The 17500-nt window shown below is 49.8% G+C and overlaps 1 protein-coding gene across 7 annotated transcripts in view; it reads left to right on the top strand.

The window, feature by feature from the left end:
- Vwa5b1 (von Willebrand factor A domain containing 5B1) overlaps positions 1 to 17500 on the top strand; it is a 67557-nt gene that overhangs the window by 39955 nt on the left and 10102 nt on the right. For 5 of the 7 annotated variants that reach the window (XM_063287792.1, XM_039110065.2, XM_006239199.5 and 2 more), the window contains 9 exons: positions 1401 to 1511; positions 3426 to 3628; positions 3993 to 4107; positions 4430 to 4615; positions 7023 to 7194; positions 8420 to 8610; positions 13369 to 13570; positions 13899 to 14216; positions 16654 to 16791. In XM_063287792.1, coding sequence (XP_063143862.1) covers positions 1401 to 1511; positions 3426 to 3628; positions 3993 to 4107; positions 4430 to 4615; positions 7023 to 7194; positions 8420 to 8610; positions 13369 to 13570; positions 13899 to 14216; positions 16654 to 16791 — 1636 coding nt within the window. Of the gene's footprint in view, positions 1 to 1400; positions 1512 to 3425; positions 3629 to 3992; positions 4108 to 4429; positions 4616 to 7022; positions 7195 to 8419; positions 8611 to 9598; positions 13148 to 13368; positions 13571 to 13898; positions 14217 to 16653; positions 16792 to 17500 lie in introns of those variants that run through there. The other 2 variants (XM_039110066.2, XM_039110067.2) reach the window with 2 other exon arrangements.

The following is a 17500-nucleotide window of genomic DNA, read 5'->3' as shown; positions in this document are numbered from 1 at the left end:
GCTCTGTGCCAGGCTGAGGCTCAGACAGACCCAAAGCCAACTGAGGAATGGGAAGGCGGGGTTTCCACCCAGATAGACTTAGTGTCACTGGGTATCGCTGACCCACTAGCTATTGAATGTGAATGCTAATCAAAGGTTCTTAGGACTATGGTGAGCTAATGGAAGCACTGAGCATCATCACTGTCGCTTTCGGAGCCCACCACCTCCACAGCTTCCCCTCCTTGCTTGCTCGCTGCCTTTCTGTGTTTTGGTATAGAGTTGAGAAGTGTAGCCCAGGCTGGCCTGAGCATGAACTCGTAATTCCCCTGCCTTCAATTCCCCAGTGTTGAGATCCAGGCCATGCAACCACCATGCAGAAGCTCATTGATTTCCCCCTTTTCTCTTCCTTTTTCTTCCTTCCTCCCCCACCCCTCTCTCTCCCTTCTGTGTAAATGTATGTGTGTTGCATGTATGTAAAAATGCAAGTTCATGCACCTATACTCATGCATGTAGAGACTGGGTGCCTTTCTCTATTGTTCTCCACTTACGCCTTTAATACAGCGTCTCGCCCTGAACTGGAAGTTCACTCACCTTTTCAGCTAGGCTCTCTAGACAACCAGTTCTCACGACCCCCCTCTCTCCACCCACCAACGCTGGGATGACGGATACCCACAGTCACTCTCTGCTTACTGTTCGAATTATTTGGACTTGAACTCTGGCCCTCTCGTTTGCAGAGAAAGCACCCTTACACCTCTCCAGCCCCACAACTACGTTTTTAGCACTTGTATCAAGGTCTCCTGGTAGTGCGTAGCTGCAGACGATAGAGACCTCACAGACTCAGGAGGCCAAGAGGCGTGATTGAACCCTGGCTGCAGAGTTTACTAACTGGATGCGCTCCCACCAATCATTTGCCCGCTCAGTGTGTCTATTTTCGCATCTGCAGAATGGGCATACCAATGGACCCGCTTGCTTAGGGCTGATTAGGAAGGTAACATACTTGAAGTACGTCACTTGCCTCTCATAAATACAAGACAAAGACACCTCCATGAGATCCATCACTGGTTAAAGACAGGATGATGCTAAGACAGGGGCCTTGGATGAGAGCCAGATACCACTGGATTAACCATGTGACCTACCCTCACTGTCAAGTTTGCTTTGGCAGAGGGGGAATGGGCAGACCCTGCTCTCCTCACCTCTGAAAGTTGGCAAGAGGTGATGGAACTCTGGGGCCATTGCAGATTAGCTGAATGAAGAGAAGTATGCTGATCACTTTGACGGGTCAGCCTCTGGTCAGGAGCGGCAGACTTTATGATACATGGAGGAGGAGTGCTAGGTGCAAATAGGGTGACAGGTGGCTCCATGCTGGCACTGGTGTGTAGTGACAGTGTCTGAGTCTTGAGAATCCCTCTCTTGTCTTGCAGGAGGCCATGTTGGTGGCCCTTAAGAGCCTCATGCCAGCATGCCTCTTCAATGTCATTGGTTTCGGATCCACATTTAAGACAGTCTTTGCTTCCAGTCAGATCTACAATGAGGTAAGGAGAGGGAAAGTCTGGGCCTGGGTGCACAATGGGCAGTGTCGGACAGAGGAAGGGGGGCATAGCATCTGAGGCCATCCAGGGGATCCTCAGATACTGCCTACCCAGGGAGAGTCAGAATCACAGCTGAAGCAGCAAACTAAAGAAAAGCCATGCTTCCTGGGGCCCTCAGAAATCCTCTGCCCCTTACAATAGAGTCTGTGGGGACATGGTGGATGGAGAGCAGGGACAGAGAACACATCTGTCATGCCCACGACCTGCCACCCACCACAGCCTCTATCTCTTGAAGACCATGGGTTCATGCAAGGCTGAGTTACAGAAGTGGATGGTGACAGACAGGAGAATGGTCCAGTGGCTGTGGATGGCTCTGGGGCTACTTACAAAGCTAAGCTTGGCTGCTATTGAGAACAAAAGCAGCAAACCTGGGCCATTCTACCCTGAGCTGAGAAGAGGGGAAAGGAGAAACAGAAGAGAGGGCAAAAGAGAAGGGCGGGGAAGGAGGAACATTATTGGCTCCTTACTACTAAAAGCAATTGAATGGATTTTTAAAATAAAAGAAATACACGTTGATCCAGGGGTGGTGGCACATGTCTGCAATCCCAGCCTTGGGAAAGTGCAAGCAGGAGGTCAGGAGTTCAAGGTCAGCCTCAGCTACATAGTGAGTTCAAAGCCAGCCCAGGCTACACAATGCCCTATCTCAAACAAGTAAGAATAAGATTGTCGACCGTTGACTGTTAATTTTTAGATCTAGATAATCAAAAGGGGAAAAAGTGAAATCTTTTTTTTTCTGATCACCTTCAGTGTACCTGTACACACTTCAGGTCAGATAGGTAGGGTGACACAACCTACTTTGCTAGTCTATCATGAACGTGTCTTCATGCCGGAGAATGTCCATCTGGGACCTCATTTTAATGACTGCCTGGCCCACAACACAGACAGGCTGGGATCTATTTACGAAGCCTGGAGAGTGGTCTTTCCACGGTCCCCATGTTTTTCGAGTTAGTCATTTTTGCTTATAGATTTCCCATGCATCTTTGCCTGTCTCCTGGGCATGCATTCAAAGCGACATATTCATCATAAGACCAGATATTGACAACATTGACCATTGCTATTTGTTTTTTTAAAGATATGGTCTTGCATTGCCCAGGCTGACTCAAACTCTCTATATGGCTAAGGGTGAGCTTGAAGTACTAGGGGCCTCTGCTTCCAGAAAGGATTACAGACGTACTTCACCACACTTGGTTTATGTGGGAATGGAAGCTAGGGCTTTCCAGTATGCTAGGAGAGTACTTTCCCAACTAAGCCACGCCCCCACCCTCAGTGCTGACCACTCTTTCCAAGCCCCCCATCACCATGCTTGGGTATAGAAAGAGAGTCTTCCTGAGCCGGGCTCAGGAGATTATGTTCAGAGAGAATCAACTCCTATTGCAATACCATCTACCTGGTGCCATTAATACTTGGGGAGCCAGGCACCACAAGGTCATTCTAGGAGGGAGGGGGTCTAAAACACAAGCTTCTCAAGGTGCCTCGGGAGTTGGTGCCGGAGTCAGAATCAGTGTTCATGTCTGAGAGGCCAAGAACCATGTTTTTCCCTCCCTGTCACCAGCTTCCCTTACTAAGCAAGAAGCATTATTTGTGCTGAGGAGTTAAGAGCTCAAAAGTCCAACCTTTATCGGGGGTGCTTTTATTTCTGAAGAAGAATCTAGAAAGGGACATATTATTATTCTGCAAAAGGGGGACACTGATAGGGGATAAATTGCATCAAGTGGCTGACTATTCTCCCCTTGGGTGGACAGGGGTGTGGCTGAACTACGATCCCGGAGAACGAGTTCATCTTGGGGTGGGGAGGGGGCAGCTAAAGTCTCCATGCCACCTGGGACCTGTCTGCCCTACTGTGGTCCTTTCCTGCAGGAGAACTTGGCCCTGGCATGTGAATGCATCCAGAGAATGCGAGCTGACATGGGAGGCACCAACATATTCTCCCCTCTGAAGTGGGTCCTCCGGCAGCCACTGCGCCAGGGTCACCCACGGCTCCTCTTCCTGATCACCGATGGGTCTGTGAACAACACCGGGAAGGTTCTGGAGCTGGTGCGGAATCATGCCTCTTCTATCAGGTCAGCCCAGCCTGAAGGTCTACCTAGGGTCCAATTCGCCTAGGCTATCTGAGGTTAGAGAAATCCAAACCAGAACAAACTGTACGCTGTGCCAGTTCCCAGAATGCCGTGTTTCCGGGATGCTTTCCAAGTTTGTCTTTTTTTGCCTCTCATAAGATGAGGAGTTGTCCATAGCTCTGCATGCATGTCCAAGTGCAGCTTTAGAAAAGCCTGCTGCTAGTGCTGACTGGGAGTTGATTGTAGTGTGTGTGTGCGCGTGCGTGCGTGCGTGTCCATGATAGCTCCTCCTCCCTAGCCTTTTGCCTGAACTCATGGCCATCTCCAAGCTGCCTCTGCTGGACCATGCTCTGTCTCTGTCCCTCAGGTGCTATAGCTTTGGAATTGGACCCACGGTCTGCTACAGACTGGTAAAAGGGCTGGCGTCTGTATCCAAGGGCAGTGCAGAGTTCCTGATGGAGGGGGAGCGGCTGCAACCAAAGGTACGCAGAAAGGCCTCCAGTGTCTCCCAGTACTGCAGCCGTAGCAGCTCAGATAGGTCAGAGGGTGAAGTTGAGATGTCAGCCCAGATCTGAGCTCTGCAATGGGCCATTGAGCCTTTATAAAATGCTTTTCTCCATTATAAAAGCTCAGAGACAATAAGAGCAAATTTCCATCCCAAGAGTCTAAGGAGGGTTGTCTACTGCTGGGTCAGCTACCCAAGCCTGCTGTGCCTTCCTCCTCTCAAGCTTACCCTCTCACCATCTGTCCACATCTTCCTCACACTCCCGTCTACTCAGTGTTCCGTCTGACCCTCTCCAACAGATGGTCAAATCCTTGAAGAAGGCCATGGCCCCAGTGCTGAGCGACGTGACCGTGGAGTGGGTTTTTCCTGAGACCACGGAGGCCCTGATCTCTCCTGTCAGCACCAGCTCCCTTTTCCCTGGGGAACGGCTGGTGGGATATGGCATTGTGTGCGATGCCTCCTTGTACATCTCCAATTCCAGATCTGTGAGTACCTCTGGATACTTGGGAGATTGTCTGGGGAGCTGTCTCCTCGCGCCACCTCCATCCTCAGCACGTTCCTTTCAATCGCTCTTTGAGAAGTGCTCACTCATCATGGTCGGTTTTTAAGGAGTTGCAAACTTGACGACTAAAGTGACTAAGTTAGTACATCAAAAGACAGGAGCTGGGGGTGTGGCCCAGGAGCTGGGGGTGTGGCCCAGGAGCTGGGGGTGTGGCCCAGGAGCTGGGGGCGTGGCCCAGGAGTGAGAGGGCGTGGCCCAGACCATAGAGTATTTACCGTGCTAACAGGAGCACTTGAGCTCCATCCCTGTGTAGAAATGCCAGGTACAATGGCACGCCCTGTCCTCTGGGCCTTCTCATGCATGTGCGTGCATGACACCCTCAAGTGCACCCACACTCACAGGAACATACATAAATGCTTGTAACGGCAGACAAGCATTTAAAAAAATAAAATAAATTGAAAGAGGAAAGCCATGAAGGGAAACAGACAGGACTGAACTCCTAGTTAAGGCAAAAGGAGCAAAAGGAGTGTAGCCAGCTGCCTGGGGTTTTCTTGACTAGACTGGATAGCTTCCCTTCATCATATTGGAACGTTTCTGTACCGGAACACAGGCCAAGTATTGAATGGGTTTCTAAGAATAATTGGAACGTTATACGAAGTGTCCAGAATATTTAACAGTTAATGCAAATGTGTTGTGAAAGGTGGGCTATTCAACTATGCAGAAAAAAAATCTAAAAGAAAATTCTGGCCACTTTTTTTAATGATCGTGTTTTATTTAATTTTTGTGCTTTTTTTTTTCTTTTTTTCAGAGCTGGGGACCAAACCCAGGGCCTTGTGCTTGCTAGGCAAGCGCTCTACCACTGAGCTAAATCCCCAGCCCCTTATTTAATTTTTAAATGTACTTGGAGACCCAAAAGGCATGCATTCCCATAGAAAGGACCCAAGTGCGTCATCAGTTCATTATCATGGGCTGGTGAGATAGTTCAGGCAAGAAAAAGTGCCTGCCTCCCAAGATGAGGAACCAATCCACCCCAGAACCCACATATTCGGAAGCACTGTGACACCCACCAGCACTGGAGAAGGTGAAAGCAGGAGGATCAGGCCCTGGACTTGCTGGTCAGACACTTGATCCTAATGGCAGACTCTGGGACCCTGAGAGACCCTTTCTCAAAGAGATAGACAAGTGTTGAATATTGCTGAGGGTGACCCCAGGGTTGCCCCCTGGTTTCCACACACATGGACTTTCTCTTTTCTCATGCACAAACATGCACAAGCATGTGTTCACATGCACGTACCATTTTCAAAGTTCTATTTTCCTCACACATGAGACTGGCCATCTTTTTCTCCTGCTACTGGCAGGTGTTGGATAAGCAGTACCTTCCTATGCCGTTAGTGTAAGCATGACTTGCCATTACCTGCCTGGGAGGCAATCTAGAGATATTTTGTGAAATTAGAAATACTTGGATCTTTGAACCCAGCCAGAAGTGTCCCTGCTGGGATGCTGCCCCAGAGGTGTTATAACCACAGATTTTATGGTGATAAAGACAAGACGCCATGACACAAAAGGGGAATATTAGAAAGCCAGATGTTGGGTTGGGGATTTAGCTCAGTGGTAGAGCGCTTGCCTAGGAAGCGCAAGGCCCTGGGTTCGGTCCCCAGCTCCGAAAAAAAGAACCAAAAAAAAAAAGAAAGCCAGATGTTGAAGAGGTTAGCAGACAGGATGTTTTAAGTGCAAAATTCAAGATACTAACAAATGGGTATGGTCTGATTTTTTTATAAAATAAATCATGCCCCCCAAAAGTGTGCTGTGTGCATGTGCGTACGTGTGTGCATGTGTGTGTGTGTGTGTGTGTGCGCGTGTGTGTGTGTGTGTGTGTTTATGTCATGAAGAATAGAATCAAAGGACAAATAGTTTATTAGGAGACAAGAATGTCATTTAGAATTACATTTCTAAAACTTTGCAGTTAATGAAGTTAGTGCTTTTAAATATCACTCTAATATATAAGAAGGATTTCCTCTCTCTCTCACACACACACACACACACACACACACACACAAACACACACACACAATTTTGCTTTCGTGTTGCGTTGTTGACACAGAATTGTATTTTGTAGCCCAGGCTGTCCTGGAAATTGCTGTGTAGCTCAGGCTACCCCCGTACCACAGTTGCATAGTTCTGGGATCACAGATGTGAGCCACAATACCCAGCTCCTCATTCACCATCTCTTGATCAGAAGTCAGCCCTCAATTCTCTAAATAAATGAGCAAGCACTCCTTCTTTACTCCGCTAAATCCTCAAGGTGGCCTCCTACCCCAGCCCCACTGCTCACCCTTTGCCGTCCGTGGAAGCCCTTGCTGAGTCTAACTCCTCTCTCACCCTTTTGCCAGGACAAAAGACGAAAGTATGGCATGCTGCATGCTCAGGAGTCCAGCAGCTCTGTCTTCTACCACTCTCAGGACGAGGGACTCAGGCCAGGCAGCGGAAACTGTGCCAAGAACTTCAACCAGGGGCAGACCAAAGACGCCCATCCATGCAATGGAGACTCCCTCTCCCATCACGGTTGGTCCTCTGCTTCCTGGTCTGTTCCCTTTTCCACGGAGGCTTCTTCTTTCTGAGCACTTACTGTGCACAAAGCACTTGATGAAAACAAGCTCTGGGACCAGTTAGCAGCTATGGGTGGGGATATGATGATGCCCACTGTACAGACAAGGAAATGGAGACTGGACTCCCTGCAACTGGCTAGGGTCCTGGATGCTAAAGAGTTGGTCAGCCTAGACCTAGCTGCCTTTGGGGAGTTTAATGCCGTTCTCAAAGAACGTGTACTGCCTATTTGATGAGGAGCACAGTGTGTGGGGAGGGATTAGGACAGCTCCTGCCCTCCAACAGCCCGCTTTGGTCACAGAGGCACAGCTGACTTTAAACCAGAGCAGCAGAGACCACAGCAGGGACCCCCAGGGGATAAAAGCACAGCTGCTCAAGACTCAAAGACGACTGGGGACCGGGCTGAAGGTTGTGGGAAGGGAGAGGAGGTTCCTGGTAGCAGGAGCACTCAGTCAGTCATGAGGGCGTGGCACATAGAAAGCTCCTGTCTCCAGCTGGGTCAGTGGGCAAAGTGCTTGTTGAGAAAGCACAAGAATCTGAGTTTGGATCCCTAGCCCCACCAGTGCTGAGAGGCAGAGGCAGGGGGATGCCAGGGGCATTCCCGTCAAGCTGATCTAGCTTATGGGTGAGCTCCCATCGGTGAGAGGTCCTACCTCCGTTCAGCAGTGCATATGCCACAATTGGAATGACTCAGAAGAGATTAGTGTGTCCCCTGCACAGAGATGACGGGAAACCATGAAGCACTCCGTGGTGTTGAATACATTCAACATGAAATTGTAAACAAGCAAACAAAAACACTGGGGCTGGAGAAACAGCTCAGTGAATCAGTTGCTCACCACACAAGCAAGAGGACCAGGGTTCAAATCCCCAGAGCCCATTTAAAATCAGCTGAGTGGAAGACAATTAAGGACGATCCCTGATGTCAACTTTGAGTCCTATCTACACACACACACACACACACACACACACACACACGATGGGGGAGGATAGAAAGAACAGTTGCTGAGAAGAGAAACTATGACCAGACCTAGCAAGGCTTTGGATGCTAAGGGAGGCACCTGCACCCATTTCTGTAAGAAAATGAAAACGTAAGGTATCTCAAAGCAGGAAGAGTGCATTTAAGCCCCTTTCTTTCTCCACTACCCTCGGCCCTGATAACTCCCCTCTCACTACCCTTGCCCAGGTCTGGATGGCTCCCGGCGTCGGAGGGCATACAGCACTAATCAGATCTCCAGTCACAAGGCTTGCTCAAGGGCCACCACAGCCAGCGACCCCACTGGGACTACCAGGAGATACCCACTTCGAAAAGCCAAGGTGCAAGACCTGGCCCATCAGAGCAGCTCAGAGAGCCAGCAGTGGCAGATTGATCTGCAGGTACCAAAGAAGGGTAGGGTGGGAGGAGCTGGGAGCGGCTTGGCTTAGCTGTGGTCACGCATAAGAACACGGGTGGGTGTTTGTCACAGGAGAGCACCGAGAACCAGGTAGAATGCCGCGTACAGCTCCAGCTGATGCCAAGCCCCTTGGTGGGGTTAGTTTTCATTTGAAGCATATTTATCGATGGCCCTCACACTGCGTCCTTCCCTGGCTTAGTTAAGGCACCCCTCTTCCTTAGCTCGGCCTTCATCTGCCAGCTATGATCCGAATGATAAAATGATGATTTCCTAACCAGGATGCTCACTGGGCACTGAGCTCCTCCCCCTTGGGACAAGGTACCTGTATAGAGCCTTGGCATTAGGCTCCATGGTGCCTGGGAGAGGAGGGCGTTTGCAGACCAGCCACCCTCACTTGCTACAGAGTCGGCAACTAAGGTCCAAGAAGTAAGTCAACTTACCTGGACCACACAGCCAGTCTGTGGATTCGACCCTGGAAGCCCTTGCTCTCCGGGCCCTTGCTTTCTCTCCATCACACTGATGCCCTTCCCATGGCTGGACAGCCACGTAAAGCCAGGGAAATAGGAGCCACCAGTGTCCTGCTCGATCAGCCCTCCATAACCACAGCATCGGGTCTATCAAGGCTCCGCCATGGGGGGTCGGTCTTAGGCATGATAGAATGTCTCCAGGGTCAGGAAATAAAAGCCACCCAGCTGAGACCACTATGCTAAACCACACCACCATCTAAACATTTTCTTCAGGACAGAAACCTTGCGGATTTGTCCTATGTATGCGGACCAAAGTAGCCTCTCTCCATGCTCTCTGCCCACTCCCCACCACCTGGTCATGCCTCTCAGTCTCCACATAGAAATGAGCCCACATACCATCTGGCCCCTGGGGGGCTCCCCCCTGTGCTTCACCAGGGCCCCCGATGTACTTAAGACGTGTCTGTTAGTCCTGGAGTCAAGCCCACTCTTCCTCGTTCATTTCAGAACCTCTTTGAACCTCAACTGCCTCATCTACAAAATGGGGAGAATTGTGTGTAGATGGCTGAGTCACACTATCCATCAGCAGATAAGGAGTGGGAGCTGACTTCAGCTGGAGGAGGCATTACTGGGTGTGGGGTGCGGTCCTGGCCCAATGTCTGGCTGTAGCAGATGCTCCTCCATGGCAGCCGCAGCCCCTGAGTGCATGAGCTGCCTTTCTTCTTTCAAGCTTACTCCTTAGCTCTTCCTCCTCTCCTGCCTGGCTTTCTCCTTCACTGCTGTCTTTCCCCAGCATATTCTCTCTCTCTCTCTCTCTCTCTCTCTCTCTCTCTCTCTCTCTCTGTGTGTGTATGTGTGTGTGTGTGTGTGTGTGTGTGTGTGTGTGTGTGTGTGTGTGTGTGGTGTGTAGATTCCCCAGAGACTGGTTAGGTGACAGGCTAGCGTGCAGATGCCTCTGTTGCCATGGAAACTGAGTCCATTTCCCTCCGACCCAGTGTGGGTGATAGTGATATTGGTAGAGAATATCTGTCTCTCGTGGGTGAAAAGGTCAGGGAGTTATAGCTGGACACCTGCCCCCTCAGAGGCACCCTAGAAGTGGCCAGCCTCCTTTTCTTCCATGCCCTAGAGACAGGAAGATACCCCTTTGATGAAGAGGCATACCCCTAATCCATACTAATACATATATAATAGCATAAAAGGCCTCCAGGGTTTACTGATACCCCTCACATTTCATCCCAGCCGGTAAGTGGTTATGTCACTCCGTACCAGGACATAACCCATTTTATGGGTAACAGGAAACCCATTTTAGCTTACTGGTCTTCCATCACAAAAGTAACACATACTCGGCATCTGGAACTAAATCCTTCAAGCGGTTCAGTTGGGTATAAAGTACAAGTAAAGTCTCCCTCCCCTACACTGACACCCACTTAATTCCGAGTACGTCTTTCTAGAAATACCATGCGCATACACGTATACACAGAGCGCATGAATATTTTAATAGCTGTTTATGCAAATTGTCCTCCAACATACCGTCTTAATGTTTTCTTTAAATACATTTTCATCTCATTTGTTTCCTCCGTGTATGTGACTGGGTGGGCAGGTGGGCGTGCATGCCTCAGCACCGACAGGGAGGTTTGAGGATAATTCCTGGGAGTCGCTTCTCTCTTTCCACCATGTGGGTCCAAGGAACCAAACTTAGGAGGTCAGGGTTGGTGGCCATCCCCTTTACCAACTGGGACATCTTACTGACCCTCTTAATGTTGTTTAAGTTCAACTTTATATACAGTGAAATCATGGTTTCTTTCTGATGAACAGTTGTCTGCCTCTGACAGTGTGATCTGTCATAAGTTTAAGGTGATTTTTTTCTCAGATATCTTCCCACAGTGGTACGAAGAAATCCTTCTTTTCAGTGCTGTATAATACTCCATTACATGGATATACCATAACCTACTCCTTCTCCCCTGCTGATGGAGATGTAGGTTCCAGATCTTTTTTCCTCCTAAAGTCAGGCTCTCTTTGTGTACCCCTGGCTGGCCTGGAACGTGGTACAATAGACCAAGCTGGTTTCCAACTCACAGAGATCTGCTTCCCTTGATCCTAAGTACTGGGATTAAAGGCATGTGCCACCTCACTCAACTGTTTCCAGATTTTTACTCTGATTATCAATATTGTAACAAACACACACAGCTTGCACATGTTTATTAGCAAATACAGCACAGACCCTTGCAACCCCGTGGTTCCCAAGGGGTCGAATTCGTAAGAGTAGGATCATCGTCTCAGCTCATGGACTTCAATCAGTGATACACAGCCCGTCGTCCTGGTGTGCACTGCTGTAAAAGAGACCCTGACACACTGAGCATTGTCACACATTTAGCTACTTACCTGTCTCTAATATGGAAAAAATTGTGACTTGTCTTAACTGCCATGGCTCTAAGCATCTCCACTTGGCTAATATGTTCAATATGAACTGCTTGTGGATGAAGGCCCCCACTATTCTAATTTTGTATTTTCCCTCCAATTACATGAGAGAGAATTCGTTTCTCTTTTTAAGGTCAGAATAAGAATAGTTGTTTATTGAGTACACCTGGAGAGGGCTAATAGGCCGGGCAGTAAGTAGGTACCCCCCTCAGCTTAGGGCAATGGGTCACATGAGGCAGGGGGATGGGATGTCTCTCTGTGCTTGGAAGAAGTCCCCCTCCCGTGTGTAGCTTTTGGGCATGTAGATTGTGTCGTGAGGAGGAAGGCAGTCTGGGTAGGCTGGTAAACAATGCTGGGATCTTAGTGTGAGTCAGCATGGTAGTGCCACCCAGTCTTGTAGCCTCTGCTGTACAAATCAGGGCAGCCGTGGTCTGTCACCCAGCACTGGGCTGCAGTTGTGTGACATCTAAGAAGCCTGACCTGAGACAATCCCTGAGTCTCATGGTATGAAAGAACTCCTTTCATGTGTGTGTGTGTGTGTGTGTGTGTGTGTGTGTGTCTGTGTGTGTGTATGTGTGTGTGTATGTGTGTGTATGTGTGTGTGCACGCACACACACACATGTGTTCGAGTGCGTGCCCTCTGTGCACTGCATTACACACAAACACACATGGTAAAGAAATTTAAAAACATTAAGCAAGCTTGTGTTTTCATAGAATTCAGTGGATCCTGAATTCCAAGAGCATTTTCTTTTTTCTAAAAAGAGAGAGAGAGAGAGAGAGAGAGAGAGAGAACTCCATCATACATGTTGCAAGGATATTTCCCATCTACCCCTTGGCTTTCGGAGGCTTGTTTATAACAAGCCCAAGAACAGAGAGATGAAATTATCAAAACAGACTGTAAAGTCCACAAACAAAACCAAACACACATGCTGGCTCTGTGAGAATCGTGTGTTGAACTGATAAGATCCAGAGAGCCCCGCTACATTCCGTAAACAGCGCTGAGGTCTGAAGCACTCGGGAAATCAAAGTAAAAGCTAGTTCCTATCTCCTTACAGGAAAAGTCCCAGATGAATCAAAGGCTTAAAACACACAAACAACCAAAAAAACTCAAAACTTCTAGAAGATTTTCTTGGGGGTGGGAAAGACCTTTTAAGCATGCCATATGGGGAGATAGATGTAGGGGGAAGGTTGGTAATTTTAACTACGCACAAAAAAGGTTTTAAGCTCTCTGCCAGAAAAGAAAGTAGGTTTGGAATTATCCGTGGTATGAGGTTTTCTGTGCTTTGGAGTTGACCATGGCCTGGAATCTTTCTGGTTTCTGTTTCTCAAGGGTGGTGGGGACTAGGTCCAGGGTCCCTGGGTCCCTGAGAGGCCTGACCTGTGGAGAAAGAGAGAGATCACTGGGGGTTGGAGGAGGGAAGAGAGGGAACTGTTGGGGGAAGCAGAAGGAGGCTCTTGCCACATGAACTTCACCTCCTTTATTTTCCCCCTCTTCCTCTTTCCATCCTCCTAATTTTCTTCTTCCTCCCTCCTTTTTCCTCCTTCCTTCTCCTTCCTTTCCTCATCCCTCCCTCCCTCCCCTCCGCTCCCCATGCCCTCCTCCTTCCCTCTCCCTCCTCCCTCCCCTCCTCTTCCTCCCATCTTATTTATCCCCTCCCTCTCCATGTCCCCCTCCCCCCCCATCCTCCTCCACACACACACACCCGCCATCCTCCTCCTCACACACACACACACCCGCCATCCTCCTACACACACACACACACACACACACACACACACACACACACACACACACACACACACACGCCTCCCTCTGCCTCTCCTCCCTCCCTTCCTCCTCCCCTTGCTTTCCTCCTTAGCCGCTACTCACCAGAGGCCATGACCCAAGCCAGGGCCCCAGACTTCATGGCCCTGGAGCCCGCAGGCCTTCCCTTCTTCCTCAAGGCTGCCAGCCCATGCGGTTCTCTGGCCCGGAGCCCCAGGCCTGGAGCCCCGTGAGAGAGCTGGGTCTTGGCTCCGGCCGGAAGTCTGTCCTTAACAGCCGAAGCTCTGAGGACCTAGGTAAGGGTCCAAGGTCCAGGGTCTGAGGGAACAGGAGGGCTGTGACCCAATTTCAGATGACAGGGACAGAGTACCAGTGCCTGTCTTGCTCTGAGAACCTTTCTGGGTCCAACGCATCTGTCCAGCCCCTCAGGGACAGGCTTCCAGAAAGGTGGATCTGTCCCTCTCTGGAACACGCGCAAGCCCCCTGTGTGGCATTAGCGCTTTAGGAAGGAGCTGTCCTTTAAGCCTTTCTATTTTCTAGAAGTGACTGCCCCCAGGGGAGGGATGATATTCTCTGTGAATGGCTGCCTGTGCAGCCTCAATTTCAGCCTTCTTGTCCCTCCAGCCACAGAGCCACCCCCTTTTCCCTCGACCTTGGAACCAGAGACATCCTCAGACTTGGAGCCCACGGCTGAATTAGAGGAGCAAGCTCCCTACAGGACCGCCACGCCAAGCCCTGTGCTGGGCAAAGTTTTGGTCAAAGGAGTGTGTGACAACCAGCATATGCAGTGGGAAGTGAGCTTTGAGCTAGAACCTCCAGCCCTGCGGAGGGAGGACACACAGAACGATGACATGTGGGGCGAGACTTTCCACCACCTGGCGGCCCGCGCCATCATCCGCGAATTCGAGCATCTGGCCCAGCGCGAGGATGAGATTGAGCTGGGTGAGCGACCAGGATTGGGGATAGCGGTATTCCCCTTAGCAGCACAGTGACCTTCCCACTGCCCGAGGCCAGACTTGTGCCTTTCCAAAGCCCCGCCCACACCCTGAGGCCCGCCCTCCAGAAGCCTAGCGCCACATCTACTGCCCAAGATCCCTTCTCTCATTTTTGAACTCCCACCCACACCCAAACCCCTCAAAGTCCCTTACTCTGTCTCAGTAACCTAAGGTTAGCCCTAGGCTAGCCTCATCAACTAGCTCCACACTATGCACCCCTCCTCCCCTGCCTCTGACCCTTATAACACCCCTGCGGAGGTCAAGGCTCCATCTCCATACCACTAACTGTTTCCCGGAGCCCACGCTACACCATGTCTCACCCCACATTAAATGGAGCTTGGGGCTGCATCCTCAACCTGAGGTGCCCTCCCTTCCTCAGCCCCGGCCTCCTCCATCTTTTCCACTCTCCTGGTGACCCATCCTCCTCTCTTCCTGTGTCCTCCTCTCCTACCAGTGCTCCTATACTCTCCCACCCCTGTGCTCCCTCATAGCCAGCATTTCTCTTCAGTGATCCATGTCTGGTTCTGGATAGCCAACAGTGGTAGGAGATCCTCTGAGGTCAAACCTTTCCCACAGGACCCCTAGACCTAGCCTAGATCCTGCCCACTCACACCAGTCCCAATGACTTCCACACAGTCAGCTGGGGACCAGGCTAGGTGTTTGGCCCCACAAAGGCCTCGGAGGGTTGGCTGGCATAGAATACAGTAATCTCATCCTTTCCCAGGGGTACCTGGCACTGGCTAAGAGAGGCCAGCATTAATCAAACGATTACACAGCTAATTAAGTAAGTCCTGTTCAGAAACACATAAATTCCAAGCCCTGTGTAGCAGGGCTGGGTTGTGAGCTAATTTAGTTCAGGAACTGGGGCAGCTTTTCCCCAGGACTTGACTAGTGAAATCTCAATAGGACACACTTGGAGAACAGAGATAAGGGCCAGTAAGAATTATGGGGTTCCCTTGTTGTGAGTTTATGTTTCCTTTACATACTATGTGGTTTATATTCCATTTGTATTTAGGGATAATGTATGATCCCCTTTCCTTTTACTCCTCCCCCTTCGTTGCCCTGGTTTCTTGAACAGCCCTCAGAAGGCAGCAAGCCATCAAGAGAGCTCACTACTTGGTAGAAAGGGCGTGAACTTCCAGGTCAGGTCATCCTGAGTCCTAATCTCAGGTTCTGGCTAATTTGCTATGTGTTCAGTCTGAGAGAGAGAGAGAGAGAGAGAGAGAGAGAGAGAGAGAGAGAGAGAGAGAGAGAGAGAGAGAGAGAGAGAGGGAGGGAGAGAGTGCAAGCGAGAGGGAGGGAGGGAGGAGGAGGAGGAGAAGGAGGAAGAGGAGGAGGAGGAAGAAGAGGAGGAGGAGAAGGGAAGAGATAGAATCTGTCTCTGCCTGCCTGCCTGTCTACCTGTCTGTCTGTCTATGTATGTCTGTCTATTTTTGTCTCTGTGTGTCTCTGTGTATATGTCTGTGTGTATCTATGTGTGTCTGTGTGTCTATATCTGTGAATCTGTGTGTAGGTATGTCTGTGTGTATGTGTGTGTGTGAGTATGTGTGTGTGTGTCTGAGTGTATATGTCCATGTACCTGTGTGCGTTTGTGTGTATGTCTGTGTATGCATGTGTGTGTGCGTGTGTGTGTGTGTGTGTGTGCGTGTGTGTGTGTGTGTGTGTGTGTGTGTGTGTGTGTTGGGGGGACTGTGCCAGTTGTGGAAGTGTGGGCAGATAGGTGTATATGGAAGCCAGAGGAAGATTCAGGGCATGTCCCTCTCATCCTCTCCTATTCCCTTGGTACGAGAGTCTCTCACTGAGCCTGAAGCCTGGGGCTTTCTGGCCAGGCTGGCTGGCAAACACCATGGATCCACCTGTCTCCGGGTTCCCCTGCACCCCAGCACTCAACCTTTTCTCTGTATGCTGGGGACACAACTCAGCGCTTTCTTGCCTATGAAGCCATCTCCCAGGCTACGACTTTTCAACAGTATAACAGGTCCCATCTGTCCCAGAACCCATGAAGCCTTGTCACATGTTCCCATTGGTCACCGGCAAGACTGGAATGTACAATACAGAACATAGAACACCTTTTAAATAACACACTTTATTTAAAGGAATTAGCTAGCTTTTATTCTGAGACAGTGACTCAAGTTTTTACATTAACATAACCTTTATCTTGTGAAATGGTGTTTTATTTTGATTTTTGTTTTTTGTTTTTTTGTTTTTTTTTTTTTGTCCTAATGTCTTTAATTAGCCCGTTGGCAGGCCATTGATTTCAAGTCCTACTTGATCACAAAGATGGAGAGTGCTAGCTAGTCAAGCTTTCCTTTTAGCTTCCAGAGTCTCCATGCCAAGCAAGACTTTCTGACCCCAGACAGTGACCCTTGCTCTTCCTCCCACAGGGTCCAATCGCAGATACCAGGTGAACGCCGTGCACACCAGCAAGGCCTGCAACGTGATCAGCAAGTACACGGCCTTCGTGCCGGTGGACATAAACAAGAGGCAGTACCTGCCCACGGTGGTCAAGTACCACAATTCTGGTAAGGCGCATGCGTAAATGCAGGGGGTGGAGCACCTCAGCCCACGGGCTTGGGGGAGGAGCTGAGATACCAGAAAGAGCAGACTCCCAGCAGGAAGTTCAGCCACAGAGGAAGTGAGGAGAAAACGCCTTTCCTGTATTTCGCCCTCCGGAGGGACCAGAAATGATCCAGTTCCTTGTAGAGAGTCCCAAAATGTCTAGAATGACACTAATTAGGACAGATGTGTCAGAGTGACAGCCACCCAGGAGGAAAACTTGTACCTGCCTGCTGTACCCATCCTGATTTCTCTTGATGGGTTGTCCACATGGAGGGGAATCATGTGACACATGCGGTTCCCTCGGCCGGAACACACCGATACATACTTTGTTTTTCCAATTAAGGGTGTGAGAAATAGTCTATTCCTGAAGGAATCCGCAAACGCTCTTTTTGATAATATACTGAGTTCCACTGCAGGGATATCCCATCATCCATCAGGCCCAGCCTGGTGGCTCAGGCCTGTCTTCCTGGCTACTCAGAAGACGAAGGTAGATGGGTTGCACGTCCAAGGCTACCTGAGCTACACATTCAGTTCTCAAGGCTAGCCTGGGCAACTTAGCAAGACCTTGTCTCAAAACTAAAAGTTAAAAGGAGAGTCAGGAATTTAACTCAATAGTAGAGTGTTTACCTGGCCTGTGGAAAGTCCTGGGGTCAATCCCTAAAATCGGCCTTT

This window comes from Rattus norvegicus, chromosome 5 (genome assembly GCF_036323735.1).
Source record: "Rattus norvegicus strain BN/NHsdMcwi chromosome 5, GRCr8, whole genome shotgun sequence".
NCBI classification, from domain to species: domain Eukaryota; kingdom Metazoa; phylum Chordata; class Mammalia; order Rodentia; family Muridae; genus Rattus; species Rattus norvegicus.
The sequence above is the reverse complement of the archived record's forward strand: the minus strand, read 5'-3'. Positions and strand labels throughout refer to the sequence as shown.